This window comes from Vipera ursinii, assembly GCF_947247035.1.
Source record: "Vipera ursinii genome assembly, chromosome: 1".
Classification (NCBI taxonomy): Eukaryota; Metazoa; Chordata; class Lepidosauria; order Squamata; family Viperidae; genus Vipera; species Vipera ursinii.
Window position 1 is genome coordinate 261,031,799 of NC_139512.1, and position 26,267 is coordinate 261,058,065.

At 38.1% G+C, this 26,267-nt stretch overlaps 1 protein-coding gene across 2 annotated transcripts in view; it reads left to right on the top strand.

The window, feature by feature from the left end:
* Nucleotides 1-26,267, top strand: part of NKAIN2 (sodium/potassium transporting ATPase interacting 2) — a gene marked incomplete at both ends in the record, with an annotated part of 629,329 nt that overhangs the window by 462,712 nt on the left and 140,350 nt on the right. Inside the window, one exon of one of the 2 annotated variants that reach the window (XM_083370531.1) lies at nucleotides 17,795-17,995. The exons of the other annotated variant lie outside the window; for it this stretch is intronic. Coding sequence (XP_083226657.1) covers nucleotides 17,795-17,995 — 201 coding nt within the window. The remainder of the gene's footprint in view (nucleotides 1-17,794; nucleotides 17,996-26,267) is intronic. 2 annotated transcript variants of the gene reach the window in all.

The following is a 26,267-nucleotide window of genomic DNA, read 5'->3' on the forward strand; positions in this document are numbered from 1 at the left end:
GCTTCCCAGCACTGCTGGGTCTCAGCCTGAGCACGAGTGGAGGGGCCAGGCTCCTCATCAGATTGTAAGTCCTGGAGCTCATCAGAGCCTTCCTCTGACTCTGATGGCACTCCAGGCCCCTCCTCTTCCTCCTCTGATTCCACAGACTCAGCTGTCGGGTCCACTGGCTGGTGAGGAATCATAACAGTAGCACGTAATGACACAAAGGCTTTTATGCTTGGAGACTAGCAAAAATGTATTGTACAACTTATTGAATAGTCTCTCCTATGCAGATGTAATGGAGAGAGGGGATCCTCGGCTAATCTATCATACCTGGAAATTAGTCGTTTTCCTAACCAGATTCTTTACCAAAATTGTTAGTTGTGATATTCTCCAAATGACATTTTTGGATTACAATATTTTTGCATAATCATGAGAGTAACTTAGTAAATCTTTAAAAGATGGTTGTTTATTATCTTTTCCATATCCATACAAAAGATAGAAGGATCCAGAATCTCCGTCAATCAGACATTCACTGGTCTGGCCTGGGAGTTGACTATCACTTAACATCAACAAAAAGACATCTTGGCATTCTGGATGAGGCTGCCCTTGAAGAGCATTCAGAAGCTTCAACTGGTACAAATACAGCTGCACACATAGTAAATGGTATCAAGTATGCAACACATATAATAGCTTCATTAGTTACCAGTGTGTTTCCAGATGCAATTCAAGGCACTGGTTGTCACCCTTAAAGCCCTGGGCTTGGGAGTGGTTACCTAAGGAATCATCTTTTCCCAGTAGCTTTTGCCTGTCCAATCTGGTCCAGCTAATATTCAAGGTATGCTCCGAATTTAGTGAGCCAAGGAATATTAGCTGGCAGGGATCAGAAAATCTACCTTCTGTGCTGTAGCCCTGCCCTTTGGAACATCCTGCCTTCAGAGATTAGAATGGTCCTGACTCTGTTGGCATTTTGTAAGTCTTTAAAAATGGCTCTGGGCTCTGGCCTGGAGCCCTAAATGCATTTAGGACCTGCTTCTTGTTTTTACTTATTATGATAATTTTATTGGTTGCTGTATATATTTATTTTGTACTTTTTAAAAAATATTTTTAGCATTGTTTGTGGCCCAGAATAAGTTGGTTGAGATGGGTAACTATAGAAATCAAATAAATAAATAAACTTTCCTCCACTGCTACTGAGTAGAATAGGCACTGCCACATGTGACACCCAGCTCTGTCCCCACTACTGTTGATCATACCTCAAATCTACTTGAAATAATCCCATCATCCTGTTTAACAATGACCCAGCACTGTAAAGAAAGCAAGTGATCTTTATTTTTGAATAGTTAGGATTGTTCCATTAATATCATATTTTTGTGTGCTTGACTGTGTTGCTCCCTGGTCCCATTAGCACCTTGTTGAACAAGGACAAGCCATTGAGTTTTGTGTACACATCTTGAATTAAGAATGAAAACATTCCTAATGTTGCTTTCAGATTTGTTCCACTTTTTTCTTGTTTCCCTTTATTGGGTCTACACACACACACACACACACACAGAGAGAGAGAGAGAGAGAGAGAGAGAGAGAGAGAGAGAGGGAGGGAGGGAGGGAGGGAGGGAGGGAGCACTGACCAACCTAGCACATAATTGGTCCTTTGTGGATATAACATTTAGGGCAGTGCAGACATTTCTGATAGCAAATGCTTCTGCGAAACAGTAAGTCTACAGAGTAGGGCCTTAGAAGTAACATGTCCAAAAGAGGGGATGGTGGATTCTTCAACAATAGACTTCCCTTGCCTGAGGACCTGTTCCAGAAGTATCCCAGCAGGAATAGTGGAGAGCTGAAATGAAGGCAAAAGAGTAAGAGATTATGGTGAAAGAATTACACTGGCTTGACCTAGCAGCCTGAAGAGAAGGATGAACAGAGAGGGTTGGGACTAGGAGAGTTTAAAAGAGTAGCTGTAGCACATTTGAGGGGCCAAGTAGTATTGTGAAGACAATGGGCGCAGTGACATATTTTATTACTTAATAAATGGAATTGTTAGTTAGTTCCCACAAACTGCTAGGTTCAGGAGCCTCTGCACTAATGTATAGATGTTCTCTGCACTAATGTATAAATGTTCTGATTAGGAAATTAGTGCGATAAATCTTTTCAGCTCTTTCAAATATCTTATTTGCCATATCATGTGTAAATTAAAATAGTGCAGGTTCTGTGATTGTATAGCCATGAACAAATAAATATGGCTTTCACAACTTGTCTTAAAAGATTTTCCACATTCACTCAAATTATATATTGTGTTAGGGTTCTGGTTGAAAAGTCTGAAGAAGAAAATCCAGCAGAGAAATTGCGATTTCTAATGTGAACCTTTATTAGGCATAGCATACCGGTACGGTAGAAAGAATACCAGCTCTGGTAATATGGCGGGAAAAAGTTAATTAAAACAGTTAGACCTTCCCTCCTGTCTCTGACAGTTCAGGTCACATTGTCCAATTAGTCTTCAAATGTCTTGTTATGAGAAGAAAACCTCAATTTGTCAAAACATCTCTTCAGTGACCTCGGCTCTTACACTGATAGCAACCACCTGTGTATTCCAAACCTTTCCGCCTTCCCTCCAGATTGTAGGCAAGCTAGAAGCATCATGGCAGTTCTAAATCAAGGCATCTTCATTCCTTGACATATTGCCAGAAAAATTGGCTGTTAAAAGCTGTGCTATAGCTTTGGTGCTCGTAATAATTTTGCTGTTTCCCAGGTGTATTTCTTTCTCCATCATTATTTTCCTTTTTTTTCTTTCCCCTCTTTTCTACAGTTCTCCTTCATGCATCATTGGGTTTCTACCTGCCATTAGAACTTAACTCTGATGTCCTTACAAGCCTTCTCCAAGTTTATTAATTTGGTAGTTTATATCTCCTTACTCTGTGCTTTTGTGGGCAATTAAGTGTCAGAAAGTCGCTTCAGCATTTATTCTCAGTGACATCATACCAATGTATTGCTTGGTTAAAGTAAGCCATCTTCTTAATTACAAGAATATCTATAATTAAAGGAATAATGTAATTCCTTTTAAGAATCTCTATATTATTATATTTTACTCAATTGTCAGTGATGTATTATTCTCTTTGTCATGGTTCCAATTAATGAGACAGATCAAAGAACACTGCATGATTGTTTATTCCAAAAAATTCTATAATATTGAGAACGGAGCATCAGCACTCATGGATGGATGCCAGAATCTGAATTCACCTCCCCTTAACACATCATATCATACAGAATCTCCCTCCCTTAATTACACATCATAAATCACATTCACCAATTAGTTTAACACACCAAGTTTCCCTTCTCTTCTGAAGCGCACTCTTATCTTCTCAAACATCCGGGTTGAATTCTTCCTGCGCTTTAGTGATTCAAAGCCAAACAATTAAAGCAAAAGGCTGTCTCTTATATCGTCAGTGCAAAAACATGTCAATGTTTGCAGCATTGACACTCTTACTTTGAGTTCATATTTCCTAATGTTTTACAATATTCTGAAACCCAAAAGAAAGGGTGAAAGGAAACTTTCTATAGTATTTCCCCCAGCTGGAGCCCTATTGAATATACCAGCTTTCCAATTCAGAGTAATAAAAGCATTGATCTTCTAGCTCTATAACACAGCAGTCCCTCTAATTCTGCATTAGTACTGAACACAAACAAAAGATTTAGTATAAGAAACCCCAGGAGACAGCTCAACCACATTTCTGCATTTCCCAGGGACAAATCAGCTACTGAAAACTTAATTTAAGAAGCTGACAAAGACACCAGAGTTAGAAAGGTAAATCTGCTGTCTACCAACTTCTTAAATAAACATTTCAGTCACCTATTCAGACTTTAGAAACAGGGAGTTTTCTTTGTAACTGTCTCTGCAGCAAGTCATTCTTATTAAAGTTCATTGCTTTTATAGTGCCGAAAGGTAACAGCTAGGACTTTGAGGAGTTAGAGCCAGTGGCTGAAAAAGCTTTTCTTTTATCAACTGAATTGATTAAAAACTGGTGCATGGACAATGCATCCTGAGAAGCTTGATGATAAGCATTAAGAGGCCCTGATACATCAAGAAATGTATAAGAAGAGAAAGAGAAAGAGAAACAAGAAAAACTCTGTGGAGGCTAAGCCAGGCTGAAATATATCTACCTTCTAATCACTGGTAGAGAAGAGAGAATCAAGTGATTCCTTTTGATTTAGTTTCAAAACCACTCACTATGAAGCACACAATGTGTCTTTAGACCAGCTATATTTCATAAAGAAGAACATCAATTTTATACTACCCTGGTTTCTTTAGAAAAAGAAGAAGGAAGGAAGGAAGGAAGGAAGGAAGGAAGGAAGGAAGGAAGGAAGGAAGGAAGGAAGGAAGGAAGGAAGGAAGATTATTTATGTATTTATTATCTTTATGTATTTATATCTTTTTCACATTTTTATGCCACCAAACTCCAATAACAAATCAGGAAAGTGACTTGGATAATTTTCCTATATTGGATTTACAAAGGAGACCCATTAAAGTTTAAAAAAAAAACAAGGTGAGAAAGGACAGAAAAAAAGCAAGTTCTAAGATATTTGGAGGAATTAAAGATCACAATATACTGTTAACCCCTTCATGGATTACTGCCTTGTCGTGGCGAAGGGGCTTGCGTAATTCAATGAAGCTATGAGCTATGCCGTGCAGGGCCACCCAAGACGGAAAGGTCATAGCAGAGAGTTCTGACAAAACGTGATCCACTGGAGAAGGAAATGGCAACCCACTACAGTATCTTTGCCATGAAAACGCTATGGACAGTACTAAAAGGCAAAACGATATGACGCTGGAAGATGAGCCCCTCAGGTCGGAAGGCGTCCAATATGCTACTGGGGAAGAGCAGAGGGCTAGTACTTATAGCACCAGAAAGAATGAAGCGACTGGGCCAAAGACGAAAGGACTGTGGATATGTCTGGTGGTGAAAGGAAAGGCCAATGCTGTAAAGATTTTTTCTCCATAGGAACCTGGAATGTAAGATCCATGAATCAAGGAAAGCTGGACGTGGTCAAACAAGAGATGACAAGACTGAACATCGACATCTTAGGTATCAGCGAATTAAAATGGACAGGAATGGGTGAATTTAATTCAGATGACCATCAGGTATACTACTGTGGGCAAGAATCCCTCAGAAGAAATGGAGTAGCCTTCACAGTCAATAAAAGAGTAGGAAAAGCAATACTGGGATACAATCCTCAAAATGACAGAATGATCTCAGTTCAAATCCAAGGCAAATCATTCAATATCACAGTAGTCCAAGTCTATGCCCCAACCACCAGGGCTGAAGAGGATGAAATTGACCGGTTCTATGAAGCCCTACAGCACCTTATAGAACTAACACCAAAAAATGATGTCCTTATAATCATGGGGGATTGGAATGCTAAAGTAGGAAGCCAAAAGATAACTGGAATAACAGGCAAGTTTGGCCTTGGAGTACAAAATGAAGCAGGGCACAGGCTGATAGAATTTTGTCAAGAGAATACGATGAGAACACTCTTTTCCAACAACCCAAGAGACGGCTTTACACATGGACATCACCAGACGGTCAACACAGAAATCAGATTGACTATATGCTCTGCAGCTAAAGATGGAGAAGCTCTATACAGTCAGTAAAAACAAGACCAGGAGCTGACTGTGGCTCAGACCATGAGCTTCTCATTGCAAAGTTTAGGCTTAAACTGAAGAAAGTAGGGGAAAGAACTAGGCCAGTCAGGTATGAATTAAATCATATCCCTGTTGAATATACAGTAGAGGTGACAAATAGATTTAAGGAATTAGATCTGATAGACAGAGTGCCTGAAGAACTATGGACAGAGGTTCGCAACATTGTACAACAGGTAGCAACTAAAACCATCCCAAAGAAAAAGAAATGCAAGAAAGCAAAATGGCTGTCTGAGGAAGCTTTGCAAATAGCTGAGGAAAGGAGGGAAGCAAAAGGCAAGGGAGAAAAAGAAAGATACGCCCAATTGAATGCAGAATTCCAGAGAATAGCTAGAAGAGATAAGAATGCCTTTTTAAATGAACAGTGCAAAGAAATAGAAGAAAACAATAGAATAGGGAGGACCAGAGATCTTTTCAAGAAAATAGGTGAGATGAAGGGAACGTTTCATGCAAAAATGGGCATGATAAAGGACCAAAATGGCAGGGACCTAACAGAGGCAGAGGAGATTAAAAAGAGGTGGGAATATTACACAGAAGAACTATACAAGAATGAGCTTAACGTCCCTGATAATCACAATGAGGTGGTCACTGACCTCGAGCCAGACATCCTAGAATGTGAAGTGAAGTGGGCCTTAGAAAAACTGAGCAACAACAAAGCTAGTGGAGATGACAGTATTCCAGCTGAGCTATTCAAAATCTTAAAAGACAATGCAGTAAAAGTGCTACACTCAATTTGCCAGCAAATTTGGAAAACTCAACAGTGGCCACAAGATTGGATCAGTTTACATTCCAATTCCAAAGAAAGGCAGTGCCAAAGAATGGGCAGGATTTTGAAGAGGCAGAGGAACTAGAGATCAAATTGCCAACATACGCTGGATCATGGAGAAAGCTAGGGAGTTCCAGAAAAACATCTACTTTTGCTTCATTGACTATGCTAAAGCCTTTGATTGTGTGGATCACGTCAAACTGTGGCAAGTTCTTAAAGAGATGGTAGTACCAGACCATCTTATTTGTCTCTTGAGAAACCTATATGCGGGTCAAGAAGCAACAGTGAGAACTGGACATGGAACAACTGATTGGTTCAAAATTGGGAAAGGAGTCCGGCAAGGCTGTATACTGTCACTCTGCCTGTTTAACTTATATGCAGAGCACATCATGAGAAAGGCAGGGCTAGATGAATCAAAAGTTGGAATTAAGATTGCCGGAAGAAATATCAACAACCTAAGATATGCAGATGATACCACTCTAATGGCAGAAAGTGAAGAAGAACTAAAGAGCCTCGTGTTGCAGGTGAAGAAGGACAGTGCAAAAGTTGGGTTGAAACTGAACATTAAGAAAACCAAGATCATGGCATCCGGCCCTCTCAATTCCTGGCAAATAGATGGGGAAGAAATGGAGGTAGTGACAGATTTTATTTTCCTGGGCTCCAAGATCACTGCAGATGGGGACTGTAGCCAAGAAATTAAAAGACGCTTGCTCCTCAGGAGGAAAGCCATGGCAAATCTAGACAGCAAACTAAAAATCAGAGACATCACCCTGTCAACAAAAGTGCGTATAGTCAAGGCTATGGTCTTCCCAGTTGCAATGTATGGCAGTCAAAGTTGGACCATAAAAAAGGCTGAGCGCCAAAGAATTGAGGCCTTTGAACTCTGGTGCTGGAGAAGACTCCTGCGAGTCCCTTGGACTGCAAGGCGATCAAACCGGTCAGTCCTAGAGGAGATCAACCCTGACTGCTCTTTAGAAGGCCAGGGTTTGGCCACCTAATGAGAAGGAAGGACTCACTGGAGAAGAGCCTAATGCTGGGAAAGATTGAGGGCAATAGAAGAAGGGGACAACAGAGAATGAGGTGGCTGGATGGAGTCACTGAAGCAGTAGGTATGAGCTTAAATGGACTCCAGAAGATGGTAGAGGACAGGAAGGCCTGGAGGAACGTTGTCCATAGGGTCGTGATGGGTCGGACACGACTTCGCAGCTAACAACAACAATATACTGTTAAAAAAATAAGGGGAAGAAATAGGAAAGAAATTTAACGTTGGTTTATTTGATCAGGATTAACATTTCTGAATATATTAAGAAAAAATAAATAAAACTATCTTTATTCTGCATAAAGAACTGAAATACGAACTCAGCATCCAACTTATATCTAGCCATAAGTAGTTGTACCTAATGAGAGCCAGTTTGGTGTAGTGGTTAAAGCACGAGGGTAGAAACTGGGAGGCTGACCATTCTAGTCCTACCTTACACACAAAGCCAGCTGAACGACCTATCTGTCAAATCTAAGATTACATTGGCAGACCATCTGCCAAGAAAACGGCAGGGACCCATGTATGAAATTGCCAGGAGTCAATATTCACTCAAAGGCATGCTCACACAGACAAATTTTATTGCTAATACTGCCTATTCCACTTGTTCCCAGTTTTTGATTTGAAGATTCAGCTTCTTTGAAGTAGAGCCAACTGCTAAGACACTGCAGCTGCAGAGATCATACAGTTTGACTCTGTTGCCTGAGTTTCAATCTTTATCCTAACCTTGAGGTTATTTGATTCTCCTGGTGATATCTCCCATTGTGTCACTATTTCCTGCTGATGTCTTCAGATAGTGCAATCTGTATCTGGTGTTATTATCCTTTCCAGTTGCCCACCCTCTATGTTGCTATGCACGTTGAATCCTGTGCTCTACAGGCTGCTAGTAAGCTTGCCAATCCAAACATAATATCCTTTGTGCTTAACCTGTTGCTGCTGCAATTGAAAACATATTCCTTAAGGAATTCAGGCAGAAGAATTATTTGATAGATGGGAGGAGGCTCCCTAATATGAGATTTGGCAATAACTGCAGTGAAAACTTCAGGCTAGTCAAGAGTGTGTTCTGAAGTTCCAAGAAAACTAAATGGAAATCCTCACCTGCTCTTGTACTTTGTAAAGTATTGATTATTTGAATTTTTCACTCCATAATATCATTGGATTGAGGATACTTTGGACTGAAATTGGTTAATCATATTCCTCAAGATCTTGCAAACTATGACATTTATCTAGCTGAAAGTGGACCTTTCAAATCTAAAATAGATGAAGCGCATTTTTCTAGCAGAAATAGTAGAAATGTGGGGAGAATGTATGGAAGAAAGGGTTGAAATTTACCACTGAATTATAATTTTAAGAGGATTTTTATAAAATGATGTATCATTTCTACATGACACTGGATAAATTGTCAAAAATGTATAAGGGAATCTCAGATATTTGCTGAAAATGTTATCAATTTAAAAGAACAATTTTTCATTTTTGGTGGACATGTAATAAAGCTTAGAAAATATTGGAATCAGCTACTGTATGTAATTTGATGCAGAAGACGTTCTTTTGGGCATAAGGGACAAACAAATGGAAACATCTTATGTAACTTTGTTTTTATATATGATAATCGCAAATTGACAGCCTTGATTTTTTTTTGACAAATTTTATTTGTACTTGGGAAACATTTTTGGACTTTTTGAGCAAAACTGAAAGAAATGGAAAATTGATTTTGGGATTTGATGATTAGAATTATATGGGAAATAATCTAGACAAACATTAATCAGAGTAAGAGTTTGATGTGTTTTTTATTCATATCTATACCGAAAATGTGGAGATTCATTCTTTTTCTATTTTTATTTCTCTTGTTTTTCCCCTCTTTCTTTTTTACACTTTCATCCTTTTTCTTTCCTGAGTCTTTTCTTTTTTAAAATCTTTTTTGTTTATCTTTTAACTATCTTTCTGAAAATTAATAAAGTTATATTAAGGAAAAACAAAGATGCCATGTGAAAGCCGTGATGATACATGCTACATGATATAACTAGATAATTTGTGTCAGTCGATCATAACACAAGAGTTATGTTGTATAATATGTATTGTGTGATGACATCATGAAAGATCACTTGCATCCCTTTATGTTTTGTCTAAAGTCCCCCAATGTCTTCTAATTGCTTCCTGCTATCTTTTAAGAAACCTGTAAAAAATTGACATCTTAGCAAGTTTTGCGTAGGGTGTCTTAATAATTCTGCTGGAGATATGTGATATTTTAATACTTTTTCATTTCTTTGACATAGTCTTCCTTCCTTCCTCCAATCTTTCTCTTTCCTTCCTTCCTTCCTTCCTTCCTTCCTTCCTTCCTTCCTTCCTTCCTTCCTTCCTTCTTTATTTTTTTCTATTTTCTATTTTCTTTTATTTTCTTTTAGGATATTTTCTAATGTTTTATTATGCAGTATGAGTATTGAATTGATTTTCTGATTGACTAGGTCACAATTAGAAATGTATTAATTTGATTAATTTGACTATGTTATAACTAAGGGAATCAGAGAGGGAATCCTTGTTGATGTAACCTGAGCTATCTACAAATAACTTGTTATTTGATATTGTTTACTTTTGATTACCCAGCCACCGTATTGCTTCACAAATATTTGAATGTAAATATTAAAAAATTAATAAAACTTGTATAAAAAAGAGCACATTGCCATTGTGTAACATGACAGCCTTGAGATGTAACATTGATGAATCAGTAAGGAGACACCATTCTAGTGGGTGTTAGTAATTAGTAAACTTAAAATTAGTAAACTTAGTTAAATTAGTAAATTAGTAAACTTAAAGCAGACATGTCAAACACAAGGCCCGGGGGCCGAATCCGGCCTGCAAAGTGGTTTCATGTGGCCCGCAAAGCCATCCTGGAAACAGTGAGGGAACGGCCCCCACTGCCTTGGCCCCGGCCCAGAGACCTTCCTTCTGCCAGAGACCCTCAGATCTGTCCCACTCCTGATCTGTCCCAGGCCCCCATAGGCACCCTTGATGCAAATGATGTAGAGCTGGCCACGCCCACCCAGTAGGCTATACACACTCTAGCCACGCCCACCCAGTAGGTCACGCCCACCCTGGCCATACCCACCCGGCCCCCTGAGGGCAACCGCAATGCTGATGCGGCCCTCAATGAAATTGAGTTTGACACCCCTGACTTAAAGCATACATTGTATAAAAAGAAATAGCAAAAACAGAATATTTCTATAAAATGATACATGATAGGTTAAATTACAGGTTATTTTTGTGATTTACAGCCAAACATCTATAAGATACACCCATAACTGTTCAAGAAATAAAATCTTTGTTTCCCAGTATTGTTTTCAGAAATGTCAATGTATTGTCATATCCCCAAGACCATTGCAACATGGCATTATTAAGGAGCAGTTGCTATCAGTTCAACCTGACCCTCCCCCAAATTTTCTGTTAACCTTTCTTTATCTTGTAATGCCATAATTAACTATAGCTTGAACTTTACTATCATTTGGCTTAATGCTTTTTTATGAAAGTATATGTCCCAGATGTCTAACTTCATTCATCGTAAACTGGATCTTATCTGGGTTAATTTAACTATCTCCCATTGGGCTGTTTCAGTCACTTCCTGCAGAATCCTACCACGCTTCTCTTCCTTTGTGGGGGATGGGGGGTGGGGGGAAACAGCTATAAGCACATCATCACCTTTGACATGAATAGCAATGATATTGTTCTGTTCCAGCCTACGACCTGCCCTGTTTGAATGTCAGGGACAACCTCTTTTTATAATCAACAGGCTGGAACTAACCCAACCAAATTTATTTACAAAAGTTAAACAAAAAGTTCTAACAAGACTTAAACCAAAAGGGTTAAACAAGTGTTAAACGATAATAGATCAGGACTCTCGCAGAAGCTCTTCAAACGGTTGCCTTCAGCAACCAGCACCTCCCACACATTCCCCTTTTAACAGCAGTCCCAAGGCGTGGCTTCTCATTACCTTCTCCCGAGTTGCCTCATTGCTTTCCTCTGCTCAGTTCTGCTAGATTGCCTCCTGCTCCTAGCATCCCCGAACAGAGCCAGCTGTGGATCATCTTCTTCCAATCCTTCATGCTCACACAGCTGGGTCTGAGGAGGAACAAGAAGGGAAGGGCCAGGCTAAGAGTTCTGCAGTGCATCAGAACCTTCCTCTGACACCAACGGCTCTCCAAACCCCTCCTCCTCCTCCTCTTCAGAATCATCCGACTCAGGTGCTGAAACCACAGGCTGACACTGAATCAGAACAGATATTGCCTAATTTCTCATTTATTCCACTGCCAAAAACACTTCACTGGCAGGGAGTTGTTTCATATGAAGGATACAAACAATTTCAATTTTTGTCCTAATGCAATGAAGAGCAAGTGCTAAATTCTCACCATGCTTTAGTGAGGCATCATTCTCTGTCTGTTAGGGGTTTTTTCCCCCTCTAGAATCAAAATGCTATGCTCAGTGAAAGGATAGCTCCTTTTTTATGAAGACTTCTTAAGAACTGAAGATGGGCTCCAGCAACAATCCAAAAGCTCAGAAGAGTAAACCTCTGGTTCCGGTGACCAATCCAGATTCAAGCTTTCAATATTATCCTGGGATATGTATATTTGCCCTCACTCTTAACAACTTTCCATTTGCAACTTTGAGTCTCATCAAGGCTGAGCTTTAAGTCAGACCTAAAGAATTCATGCACTACAGCTTTTTTACTGCACACATTTTTATTGTTAATACCCTTGTAGCCCCTATAAATTATTTATGCAATCTTAATCAATTATTTATAAAAAGGGAGCATGTCACAGAGTAATTGGCCATCTTGGTTGTTAAGATATTTCACATATAAATTGACACAGATGCCAAGAGCATGGAGCCAAGCAACCAATGAGCATGCTTGGTGCATTTAGATTTTGTTTAGATAATAGAGGCAGATAATTTAAATAATTTAAGTGTAGCATTGTTTATGACAGATTTTCTTTGCTCAGCTGTTGAACCATATCTCTTATCAGAATATTAAGAGTGGATCCCACACCTTGGTTAGGTTTAGGACTAATATCTTAGTAGATATGCATACAACTGCACTATAACACTGCTGAACTCCATTAAATCTTACAGTCATATAGGAATTGGATTGACCTCATGAATGTTCTGGAGCAATAGTTTATCCAACCCATATTTCTTTTCTTTTTCCTGTACTTATCACCACAAGTAGCAGTTAGCCTTCTGCCTTGTTAACCTTCTAGAACAGCATATGAAGTGGGCAAGGAATTCATATAGTTTACGATTTCATTACAGTAGGGTTGATTTCTGCTTCCACTCTCCCAGGGTAAGAGATTTTTATTTTGTGGATCGACAGATAATGCCATAGCTACTGCTTTACACTCTGTAGCAAGTCATCTCGAGAAACCTGGAAGTTATGTCAGGATGCTTTTTGTTGATTACAGCTTGGCTTTCAACACCATTTTGCCGAGCATTCTCATTGAGAAGCTGACTGACTTGAAATTCTCCCCCGCCATCTGCAATTGGATTCAAGACTTTCTTAGGGATCGGTTACAAACAGTGAGGGTCGGGTCTGCTTTGTCCACCCCCCTGAAGCTTTGCACCGGCACGCCACAGGGCTGTGTGCTTAGCCCCTACCTGTACACTTTATACACTTATGATTGTGTATCATCTGACCCATCCACTGCGATAATCAAGTTTGCAGATGATACAACTGTGGTGGGTCTTATTACAGGTGGAGATGAGACAGCATATAGGGCGGAGGTACAAAAACTATCCATATGGTGTAGTAACAACAACTTGCACCTAAACATCAGCAAGATGAAAGAGATGGTGTTAGACTTCCGGAGAAAAAAGGAGGAATCTGCCCCACTTTACATCGGGGAGGACTGTGTGGAGAGTGTTTCCTCCTTTAAATTTCTGGGAGTCTACCTCTGTGACGATCTGACCTGGAAAGTTAACACAACCCAGGTGGCTAGAAAGGCCCAACAGAGGCTTCACTTTCTTAGGGTCTTGCAGAAGAACAGGGTAGAACAATGGCTAATGACCCTCTTTTACCAGTCTACTATAGAGAGCATCCTCTCATATGGTATTGTGGTTTGGTATGCTGGTCTGACAGCCGCGAACAGGAAAGTATTACAGAGAGTAGTGAGCACAGCACAAGACATTGTAGGCTGTCCCCTGACACCACTGGATGACATCACCAGGGCTCGTTGCCTTGGAAGAGTGAGGAAGATTCTCAGGGATGACTCACACCCTGGACGGTATCTCTTTACTCTCCTACCATCCGGTAGGAGATATAGGAGTATAGCCAGCCGTACCAACAGGCTGAAAAATAGCTTTTATCCGTGGGCTGTTAGGCTTTTAAATGGGATATAATCTCTGTGAACTTATGCAGAATTGACTTGGGAGGCCGGTGTGTGGTGTAGTTGGTTCACATGGTGTGGTAGGATGGAGGGTTTGTTGTCACTGTGTGTTGGGGGGAGAGAGCACAGGGGGGAGGCTCAGCTAATCTCAATGTACACATGTTGTACTTTGACAATAAAGGTTTATTGTTATTAAGGAAGATAACGGGGAGATTTCTCTTTCTGCCTCAGGTTTCTTCAAAGGGAAGAGCATTAATTTCACATTATTAAATTAATTGTAGCATGTTAAATTAAAAGAGTTTGACTGATTGTAACCATAAATAATGGTTAATAATGTAACCAAAAATAATGAGAGGTAAAATGAAGTAGTCTTCTTAGTTTTATTTTTTTGATAAATGTTGAAGAGCACCGTTTTCTCTCTGGTTGTGATCTCTAACAGGTTATTTACTTACTCACACATACTCTCTTTCTATCTCTATCTCTCTATGTATAATCAATATATAAAATATATACAATCACACACACACAATTAGTGATATGATATAGTTTATTTAGGCATAGCTCAAGAAGATTTTGTAGAAACACTGTACTTATTTATTAAGTTTCAAGAAAAAAATCACTAACAGGTTATGTTAAATTACTTTCCATACTACAAGAGACCATTAACCATAACCCTGTTTACAATATAATATATTATGCACTCCGGCTGCATTAGCCTTGGATGATGGGAGATGTATTCTAACATCATTGGGTAGAATCAAGATGGAGTAGCTGATATAAAATGAATATTTAGATTTGAGCACTTAGCTCTTTTATGTCAAAGCCATGGCTCAACATGTTTTTATTACGTTTGTCATTAACTATTTCCTAACTTAACAACTGCATGCATGTTTTAAAGACAGCATACCAAAATGGATATATTTGTAATAGTTATGTACAGATAAGCATTTGTTCTGTGACAGTAGCATAAAAGGTTTTTATAAGCAAGGGAAAGATACTTATAAGGAAAACTGTATAAAATAGCAGCAATGTAATATTTGGGAATGGGATTACCTAATGTATAGGAACCTTAATTGAGTGACTAAGACCTGAATGCTTTTCCAAGCTGACATTATCTAAACATGGAATGGTTTGCATCTGCTTATTCTGTGGGCTTTTTCACTGCTTAGTCTCAGTTATAATTACTTTTGAGGACTCTAGCACAAATTATTTTTCATTATTATTATTATTTTCTTGTGCTCTGCTGAGCTGCTCAAAAAGGTTCTTCATCAATATCTTGAAAGTGAGCAAAAGCCAGCTCAAGTGTAAAGAAAATACTGTCAGCAATGGGCTAACTGCTGAAAACTCTGAGGACATATTCACTAATTGGTATCCAGGATTCCATGTTCAAAATCTGGTGTCACCTACAAAAATGACCACATTAAGATTCACCTCTAAATCTACTGTACATTATGCACACATACATAGACACACTTTAATGCAGTGCAGATGTTTGAAGTACAGGTAGTCCTTGTTTAGCAGCTCCCTCATTAAAGACCATTTTCAGTTCCAGCAGTGATGAAAAAGTAACTTTATGACCAATCCTAATATTTTCAAGACTATAAAGCAAAGGAAAGCTGACATAAGATCATAAGCACAGTTGCAGTATCTCTTAGTGACTGCTTTGCTTAACCACCAAGCTGCCAGTCCCAATTGTGGTTACAAAACTATGACTACCTGTATTCTATTTTGCATTTCTCCACTGTGATAGTATGCTTATGTGGTTCCTAATATTCTTTAGTCACTTATAAGCTGTTAAGAGGACTTCACTGGATGACAGTTATCATTTTTAAGAAGCTTTGATAAAGGATTTAGTCAAGACCTTCATGAAAACACCATATATAATTAAGAAGAAAGTTCCTAACAGTGGGGACAAATAACCAGTGGAACAGCTTGCCTTCAGAAATCGTGGGTGCTCCATCACTGGAGGTTTTTAAGAAGAGATTGGACATTAACTTGTCTGAGATGGTATAGGTTCTCCTGCTTGAGCGGGAGGCTGGACTAGAAGACCTCCAAGGTCCCTTCCAGCTCTATTCTATTCTATTCTATTCTATTCTATTCTATTCTATTCTATTCTATTCTATTCTATTCTATTCTATTCTATTCTATTCTAATTATAGTATTTATACAGTAGTTTATCACCACATTAAACCATAATATAGCTAAATAAAGAATATAATGTATAGATTGACTTTGCCTCTTTAGATCTTCTGAATTTTTGTATAACTTTGTACTGGATCTTATCAAAGCTTCAAGTGAGCAATAATAAATAATAAATTGAATGAACAAATAATATGAATGTTTAATGCTTGTTTCATTTATTTCATAAGCAGAATAATCCAGTGAATATGAGGCACTAATGTAAAAAATGAACCATCCTCTTCAGTAATATCAGTGGCAATAACTGCAACCAAATGCAGTTATTGGTGACCATTTGGTGACCAACCCCCTATGTTCCCATGTAGGCATTTTGGCTCATTCCTTCATGCCGACTTCAGGAATATCTGAGGCTTTCCTAGTGAAATCAGATAGTGCCACAACATGTCTATGCAGTTTAAGTCTAACATTCATTTGGCCATTCCAAAATATGATACATATCATGTTTTGAGCTAAGGCAGAGGTCCCCAACCTTTTGGGCACCAGGGACCGATTCCATGGAGAAAGGTTTTTCTGCGGACCGGAGAGTGTGTGGTTTTGTGTACTGCCTACATTCCATGGATGGGGCTTTGCTTGTTTGTGCAGACCAGTTGCTGGCACGCTGCGGCCCGGTACCGGTCCACGGACTGGAGGTTGGGGCCCCCTGGGATAAGGGATGGATGGCCTGATGTAAAGCAAAATTTCTGCTTACTTCAGTGATGGTAAGTGACCCAATACTGAAGCCACAAAATACAGGTAGTCCTCAACTAATGACTGTTCAAAGTTACAACAGCAATGAAAAAAAATGACTTATAACCATTTTTCATACGTACAACCATAGCAGCATCCTCATGGTCACGTGATCAAAATTCAGATGCTTGTCAACTGACTCATATTTATGACGGTTACAGGGTCCCGGGGCTACATGATCACCTTTTGCAACCTTCTGACAAGCAACGTCAGTGGGGAAGCCAGACTCGTTTAACAACCATGTAACTAACTTAACAACTGCAGTGAATCACTTAATAACTGTGGCAAGAAAGGTCGTAAAATGGGCAAATTCACTTAACAAGTGTCTCATTAGCAACAGAAATTTTGGGCTCAATTGTAAGTCAAAGACTATCTTTATCCCTAAACCATGACACTACCACCTTCATATTCAACAGTTAATATAAAGTTCTTATTGTGGAATATAATGGTTCTCTTCCATCAGACATAACATTTATGAAGTCTCAATATTTCACTTTTGACTCATCTGCCCATTGAACATTCCTCCCAAAGTTTGACAAAGCTGAGATGGCTATGAATGGTTGCCTTTGTGTTCAGTGACTTCCCCCTTGCTATTTTCCTGAGGTTCACTTCCTTAGTATCTTGTGTTTCAAAATCTTCGTCAGGTAGCTCCATATTGATAATAAAAAATTAATGGAACTGTAAAAACAATCTGTGGGGATGATTGGATTCTGAGAGCCATTTCGCACAAAAGGTTTAATTTTCTTGCTTGACTGAACACTTGTGTGGATTCCTTTTCACAGGTTGCTTCTCTCACCCGTCTTTGTTGTCATTGGATACACAGGAAATAGAATCATCTTTCTCTTTTTTGTGGAAGCTGAATGAGATCATAACAACTGAAATATTGTGTCACAAATTAAAAGTCCAGTTGCAAATTTTAATTTTAAAACTGAGTGGAGATCATTTTAAGTGTTGTTGTTTTTTTTTAAGTAAAGCCATCATTCAAACTCAACTTTAGCTGATGATTTATTGACTTTTCCATTTGACAGGAAACAGATCTTATTCTGACCTTCAATATTTCAATGCACCGGTCTTGGTGGATGGAAAATGGCCCAGGCTGCACAGTGACATCTGTGACTCCAGCCCCAGATTGGGCCCCAGAAGACCATCGCTACATCACTGTGTCAGGGTGCATTCTTGAATATCAATATATAGAAGTGGCTCACAGTTCTCTACAAATCTTTTTTGCAGTAAGTATCCCATTATCTCTTCTTTCACTGTCTTTTTATATGAGGTATCTCAACCCAAGCAAGTACAAAAATTGCAATGCTCTTTTTAAGTATGTTTAGCTTGTAGCACACATCATTTATGGTTTAGTTGGAACCACATATCATTTTTTTAAAAAATGATCTCTAGAATTGTGTAAATCTAGAGGACACAAAATCATACAGAACATTTGCAAACCATAGTTTTGGATGTAAGTACCAGAATAGTTACGTCTTTTGAGAAGCATTTATGAATAAATGCAAGCTGTATGATTGAGCAAGCTGCTATCTTTTTTAAAAAACTGCAGAATTGTGGGTAGATCTGCAGTTGTACTGTTTGATGGAGCAACAAGGCTTAGTCTGTATTTATTGAAAAAGTTCGACAAGTTTAGAATTAAACTACAGTATTTAGTTGTACATATGTTGCTCCAGTGCTTTCTTCTTTATCTAGAGCTTTATTTATTCATTTTATTTACATGGATGCTCAATAAAAAAAGCATTAAATTATGAATATTTATATGCTCAAAAGAAAAGCATTAATATATGAATATATAAATTCATAAACAAATCAGAGATTATTTTAAAAAATCAGTAAGGATTTTTTTTATTGCAAGAACTCCCTGGGGAAACATACAATAATTGTGTAAATTATGCCTTAGAAGTGAACAGATTATTAATTAATGCTACATGAGAGTTCTAAAAATCAAGGAAAACTTAAATATATATCAAATGAACTTTTGTAAAGTTACCCTGTTTTCTCTAGATTAATTAGCCCATTTTTTAATCTAGTACAATTATTTTTTTTCCAGGAGCAAATGTGCCAGGAATATATGAGAAAGTCTAAGCCCATATTCAGAATTAAAATTGGAGTTTTAGTAGAAGGAAATATTTACATATCTTTCCTATATACTATAAAAAAGCAGGTGCCATATTTAATATTTAATTTTTCACCTACTATTATAGTAACAACTGTAAAAGCATTAAAGCACAACCATTTTACATTCTGCTGAGCATGCTTATGGAAGTAGAACTGTGATCTTAAATTAATTACCTAATTTCTCTGAAAGATTTTTGTACCACAAATTTTAAAAAAACATTGTACCAAGTGATGAAAAACAGAGCAGTGAAATATTATTATAGACTACTTCCCCATAGTGAATAACCTTGTGTATATTCTGTCCAGTGTCTGTTACCTCAAAGAAATTATATGTAAAAGTGATTCTTGGAAAATAGAACAGAAAAGAGATATATTTGCAAAAATGCTTCCAAGTATTAGAGAATATATAGATCAGTGAGTTGACCTGTGATTGAATAATAAAGCATAACTCTGATTACAGTACTGCATTATGGATCTCTCGTTCTCTCTCTCTAACATAGACATAGAGCAAGAAGGTAGCCTATATTGGTATTTCTCATATGCCTGGGAAATATGTGTGAATTTCAGAAGAACATGAGCTGAATTTATAGCTCAAGACTTTCCCCTTACATTGAGACCTAATAGGATAGATAATCATCATTGAATAGAGACATTTACTTGGCCTCTATTTATGGCTGAAACATTCACACAATATTCACATGATATTACTTAATTTCTGAAGGATTGTTCCTCAAATTATAAAATCAGAAGCTTTGTTTTACAAATTGCATCCATAAAAAGTATAGTACATTTTACTAATGAGCCATGTCATTGGTCTGTAGAGCTGATTTCCATAAGGACTAGCAGTGGGTTCATAAAGTTTCAGGTAGAAGTCCTCCTCAGCCTTACCTTGCCGGCGTCAACTTCCCTCCGCCCTGTGCATTCCCACAGAGAGGGCCTCCTCAGGGTGCCACCGGTCAGAGAATGTAGATTGGTGGCCCCCAGGGGGAGATCTTTCTCTGTGGGCGCCCCGGAGCTATGGAACCAGTTACCGGTTGAGCTCCAGACAGCGCCCGATCTTCGCTCCTTTCGCCGCGATCTGAAAACATACCTGTTCGAACAAGCCGGCCTGGCCTGAGGGGGCATTGGTGGGGTTTTTACTATCATTTTATTGGGGTTTTTATTATGTATCAATTGTTTTTATGGGCATGTATTTAATTACCTTTTAATTTTTGTAACTCTGTGTTTTATTCTTGCCCTGTACACCGCCCTGAGTCCTTCGGGATAAGGGCGGTATAGAAATATTAATAAATTAAATTAAATTAAAAATTAAATTACCTGAATATGCCAGGAATACAACATGGGATTTTAATATATCAGAAATATATTTTATTCATTTTATTCTCTGTAGGCAGTGAGTGTAGAAAGCCACAGAGATAACCTTGGGAAACCTACACAGCAACAGTTAGAAAAAGAGGCTTTAAGCCCCAAAAATAAGGAAAGTTTTAAAAAAATAACAAAAAAAACCCTCAAATTTTTTCTGCCCTAATTCCCTGGGTTATAGAGGAAGGGAAGAGCTTCACAGTCAGGGCTTCAAAATTCTGTTTCTATAGCTTTTATTATTAAAGTCTGGTTCCAGTCTAACTGTGCAATACAGACAGTTTCCAGGGGCTGACCTAGCTATTGATTACAGTTACAATTGATAGTATTTATTGGTCAGATGCAACTAAACATTCAAAACAAAGATTTCTACTTTCCACATTTTAAAAGAAATTAACAAACTTTGTAAACAATGGCAACTTATACCCTATTCATTCCATTAGTAAATCTTTAAATTGACCAACCACTAATGTCATCTAGTAGTATCTAATGCAGTGTTCTTTCTGTTTCCCTAATGGCAATTCCTGATTTTATCCAGTTTTGTGTACTAATGTACTAATGCAGCAATTATTGTTTGAGTCTTTTCTAAACAATTCCAAATATCTTTCAAAAAATTTCTTCTTTCCCCCTTACCTGCCTTGCTTTCTTTCTCTCATTAGGAGTTCTTTTTTTTAAAAAAAATTAGTTTTATTCATTTATAACATAAAATGTGAAAATACAAAAATGAATAGTTGGGGACAACAATAGAAAAGTAGAAAACAAAAAAAAGATGTGAAGAAAGGGAGGGGAAGAAACAAAAGGCATTGACTTCCATCTCTCTGTGTTGCAGTAAAATCAGACATTATAATCAAATCTCAACTTTTTACATTTATATAGTAGTATGCGTTAGCCATTTCTATATCGGCAAATCAGTCTAATCGGTAAAACCCAAAATCATAGTATCATTTTTTTCCCACCTCAAGCACAAAGTCCAGAAGCGGAAACAAAAGTACTTATGTTCTTTTCTTTTATCAGCACAGTCAATTTGGCCATCTCTGCTAATTCCATCAGTTTTTTTTTTATTGAAAAGTTTTACAGTACATTTTATCTTTAACAATCCCCCCTCCCTCCCCCCACCCCTACCTAACCCTCCCTATCCCTCCCCCCCATTCCCCCCTCCCCCCCCGACTTCCCAGAGCTAAGTACAAGGTATAAAAACAAAGAACAATCATAAATATCCATATGCTAACAACAATAAACTATTAATTCTATCGCCCTCTAGCTCATATGAAATGACTACAAGCAATACTAATATTACATATAAAAAGAAAAAAAGGAAAAAAAAAGAAAAAAGAAAAGGAAACTTATTCAAATGCTAAGTGAAACTTTTTAGTCCCATATTTGTTCTGGATATAATCAATCCACTTTTTCCACTCCATAATATAACGTTCTTGCGAATGATCTTTCAAGTAAGCCGAAATCTTTGCCATTTCCGCCAGGTCAGAAACCTTTAGAGTCCATTCTTCTATAGTCGGCAGTTCCTCCTTCTTCCAATACTGACCTATTAAGAGTCTTGCTGCTGTGATTAAGTTCAATATCAACTTAATGTCCACAACAGTAGCATCTGTAATTATGCCCAATAAAAACAATTGCGGACAAAACTTTATCCTTTGCTTGAAGATCTTCTGCATATTCCACCAAATTTTTATCCAAAAAGCCTTAAACTTTTTGCAGGTCCACCATATATGAAAATACGTTGCATCTTCGCCACCACACCTCCAACATTTAGGTTGATAATTCGGATACATACTTGCAAGCTTTTTAGGATCTAAATGCCATCTAAATGCCAACATTTTATAAAAGTTCTCTCTTAGGTTTTGGGCTTGCGTAAATTTTACGTTCCTCACCCAGATCTTTTCCCACGTGTCCATTGTAATAACTTCTTGAATATTCTGGGCCCATTTTATCATTTCTGAGTCAATGTCTATCAATGCAAGATAAATCCATTTGATATGTGCTGGACCCTGGTTTCTAATTTGCTTTATCAAATTTTCATCAGTTTTGTAACCATTCGTCCACGGTAGGAATCGAGGCATCCTTCCACTTTTGTACATAGAGCAGTCTTGCTGCCATCACCATATATAAAATCAGAGTTCCAATTTTTGTTTCCAGTTCTCTTTCTATTAGATGCAGAAGGAAAGTTTCTGGTTTAATCTTTATGTTCACTTTAAGAATTTTATGCATTAATATATGAATCCTACTCCAATATTTCTTTGCCTTATCACATGTCCACCATAAATGATAAAAAGTCCCTTCTTTACATTTACATTTCCAACATTCATTTGAAATACCTTTATACATTCTAGATAACTTATCTGGTGTTAAATACATCATTTTGTAAAAATTTTCTTTTAGGTTATAATTTAATGTGAATTTTAAGCCTTTTATCCACATATTTTCCCATTGTTCAAACATCACATTATACCCCAAATTCCTTGCCCACTTGATCGTACAATGTTTTACATGTTTATTTTCCAAATTCAGTTTTAATAATGTTTTATAGACCTTGGCAATTATATGATCATCACTACCACATAGTAGGATTTTCAATTCATTTTTAGCAAACTCAAAACCATGGCCTTTTTTCTCTAGTTTCCTTCCAATCTTTCCTTAATTTGTTGATATGTAAACCAGTGATAAGCGTGTTCTTCTAATTCTAATTCTTCCCTAGACTTGAGGATGGGTTCTCCAGAATTGAAAGATATTATTTTACCATACGTCCACCAGTCCAACTTCACCACCATTTTTTTTCTTTAAAAAAAACCGCTTAGGGGGATACCCATAGGGGCAATTTTCAAAAAAAACAACAACAACAAAATACCTTGTTTTATATTTATTCCATCTCATTAGGAGTTCTTGATAACAGCCTAGTAGCAATGGACTTCTCATCACTCAAGATTCTTCATGGGCAGTGTTTGAAAGGTGTCAAGTAATCCCCTTCTGTATATCTTCATTGTAGACCAGGCTGGAGATCCAGTGAATCTCTTGACCCAGTGTCTGGAGTCTAGATGAACCTAGATGGAACAAAATTAAGGCAAAGGTTGACTCTAGAATTATGAAGCTGTGATTTATTTAGAAACAAACTAACAAACATCTCTGTCATCTCTGATTTTAACCATGAATGTGGTGGCATGCCTACAAAGGAGCAGGCCTGCAACTTGAGAATTCTTTTGGAGTCATAACTACAGCAAGGCTGTGGCTAGGGAAGCATTTGGGAAACGTTAGCTAATGTACCAATCATAGCCCTATCTGGAGCAGGATCATATATGTTACCATTATCTCGTCAGTTTGCTTTTCATGAGTCTGTCTTTTAAAACCATCCATAAGCTGTGATAGGGGCTGAATACAGTGTATGGCATGTGGGCAGGGGAGAGTCATTACAGTCACATAAAGGTGTGCTGTGCATTGTTTTCCAATAGGCTTTTGCACGTTTTAAAGCCTTACATGAGTTGGCTCCTAGGACCACCTTTCAATCAATCAGAATAGAGCTGAAAGGGACCTTGAGGTCTTCTAGTTCAACCCTCTGCTCAAGAAGGAGACCCTACAACATTTCAGACAGATGGCTGTCCAGTCTTTTCTTAAAAACCTCCAGCGATGAAGCACCTACAACTTCTGAAGGCAAGCTTAAGAAGTTATAGGTGCTTCATCGCTGGAGGTTTCCCAGGCAGAAGCCATCTATCCAATACAATTGTCCCAGATGGGAAAGTGTTGGGTACTCCACAACCTTGACGTGGGGAGTGTCTGAAAACAGTGCTTTATTCTTCTGGACCCACCTTATGAAAAAGCCTCTTCTCAGCAAATGTTGATTTCACCTACTTTGAATAATTTAGAAGGGCTCTGAAAACTGAACCCTTCTGCAAGGCATTTCAGATCTAACGGTTATGAGATTATGTAGCACCATGGTTCTTATTTCTGTATGTATAGCTGCTTTTATGTGTAGATATTATATGATTGTAAACCACTGAGAAATTGCTCACAGCTGGTGGTAAATAAGTAAGTAGATGGGGCTATCAGCTTTGCAAGCATTTATAGGCCTTGGCTTAGTTACACTATAAATATTCATGCCGTGCAGGGGGGAAAATTCTGCATTTTTTTCTTTCTAATCTCCATTCATGAAACAGAATTTGCTGTTGAAATTTATTACAAAGATGAAAAATTCTCAGGAGTGAAGCTGCACTTAGTTAATTATGAAGTGGCTGTCTGGATATCTTTGTCTGTTACTGTACTATCCTCTCTTCAGTGGTCTGAAGCTGTCCTGACATTTAGCACTTTAGCTTAATCCCAAAGGGGAAAATTGTGAATATCATCTTTTTTCCAGCTTTTTCAGTTTAGACAGCCCAGGATCTTCAAAAATATGGCAGCAGAAAACAGCTATCCTATCAGTAGCACCTCTCACACCTCTAGCTCTATTAAGTTATCTTGTAAACCCTACCTAGATAAATTCAGAAGAAATGCTCAAGCCTAGAAAAAAAAGATGCTTGTTTCAAAGTGAGAGGGGAAAGGGACATTTTGAGAAATTTTGAGACAGATTACAGCAAAACTTAAAAAAAACACCACCTAGCAACTAGTTTTGAAGAAGTCCTTAGCTCCATATGATTCCAGGCCTCCTCTAACCTCCGTTGTGTGACCTTGTCATTAAAGAGAGAGAAGGCAAGTTTTTGTTCCAGACATGGACACAAATGTTGCATTTAGAAATAGAATCAAATTAAAGCCTTCATTGGAGCATCACTATTTATGTAAATAGGGACGCAGTGGCTCAGTGGGTTAGGATGCTGAGCTTGTTGATCAGAAGGTCGGCAGTTTGGCGAGTTGAATCCCGAGTGCCACGTAACAGAGTGAGTGCCTATTACTCATCCCAGCTTCTGCCAACCTAGCAGTTCGAAAGCACGTAAAAATGCAAGTAGAAAAATAGGGACCACTACGGTGGGAAGGTAATAGCGTTCCGTGCTCCCTTGGCATCTAGTCATGCCGGCCACATGACCACGGAGACGTCCTCGGACAAGCGCTGGCTCTTCGGCTTTGAAATGGAGATGAGCACCGGCCCCTAGAGTTGGAAACGACTAGCACGCATGTGCGGGGGAACCTTTACCTTTACTATTTATGTAAATAAGTTATTTAACAAGTAAATTTCTCAACTTCTATTTTCAGTACTAATGCCTCATATTTAGTTGCTATTCAGTAGCTGTATTTTATTCTTAACACAACATTCTAATGTGCATCCTACTTATATAGGACTATATAAAGCAAATATGAACTCCTTAGATATTTCTTGTGATTAAAATTAAACTTTGATATCTGATGCAAAAAGAAAGGAATGTGCATCTTTTTTAAAAAAAAGTTCATATATTAAGCTATAATGGTGTTCCTAGAAATAGAGAGTTTTGATTGCTAGAATGGGGAGAAAAAGTCTTTTATTCTACATGAGAAGAAGAAATCAAAAGAAACCCTTGACACACACAGAAAAAAAGTAGCTGGACAAATACTGTATGCTGCAATGTGCTTTCATTTTATAATAATGAAATCTTGCAAGTTATACTTTACAGCTATTTATTTTTTACTGACTTCTTGACTTCTTCCTCTCCTATGAAATAAATTATTCTAGATATAATCTCTCTTTTTGGAAGTTTCTGGCTCAGGATTCTGGCCATCCATTCTATCCAAGTGAGGCATGAAATTTCCACCTATTTTGGATATTTTGGTTTTCTTCTTTTCCCTCCTGTCAGATATTCTGTACTGAAGGTCTGCTGAGAATCCTTGTCCTCCTTGGAGTGTTATTCTTCTTTTTTTGGGGGGGGGGGTTGCTAGGCTTCTGTTAGGAGTGTTTTTGTGAAGGGATGTCACAAGAAAGAGGGAAATTTATTCCTACTAACCCCTGAGAGGAAGACAAAAACCAACAGATGGAAGGTTTAGAGTGGGAGATCCAAACTTGAACCAAGGAGGAATTTCCTGACTGTAAGAGATACCGTATTTCCCTGAAAATAA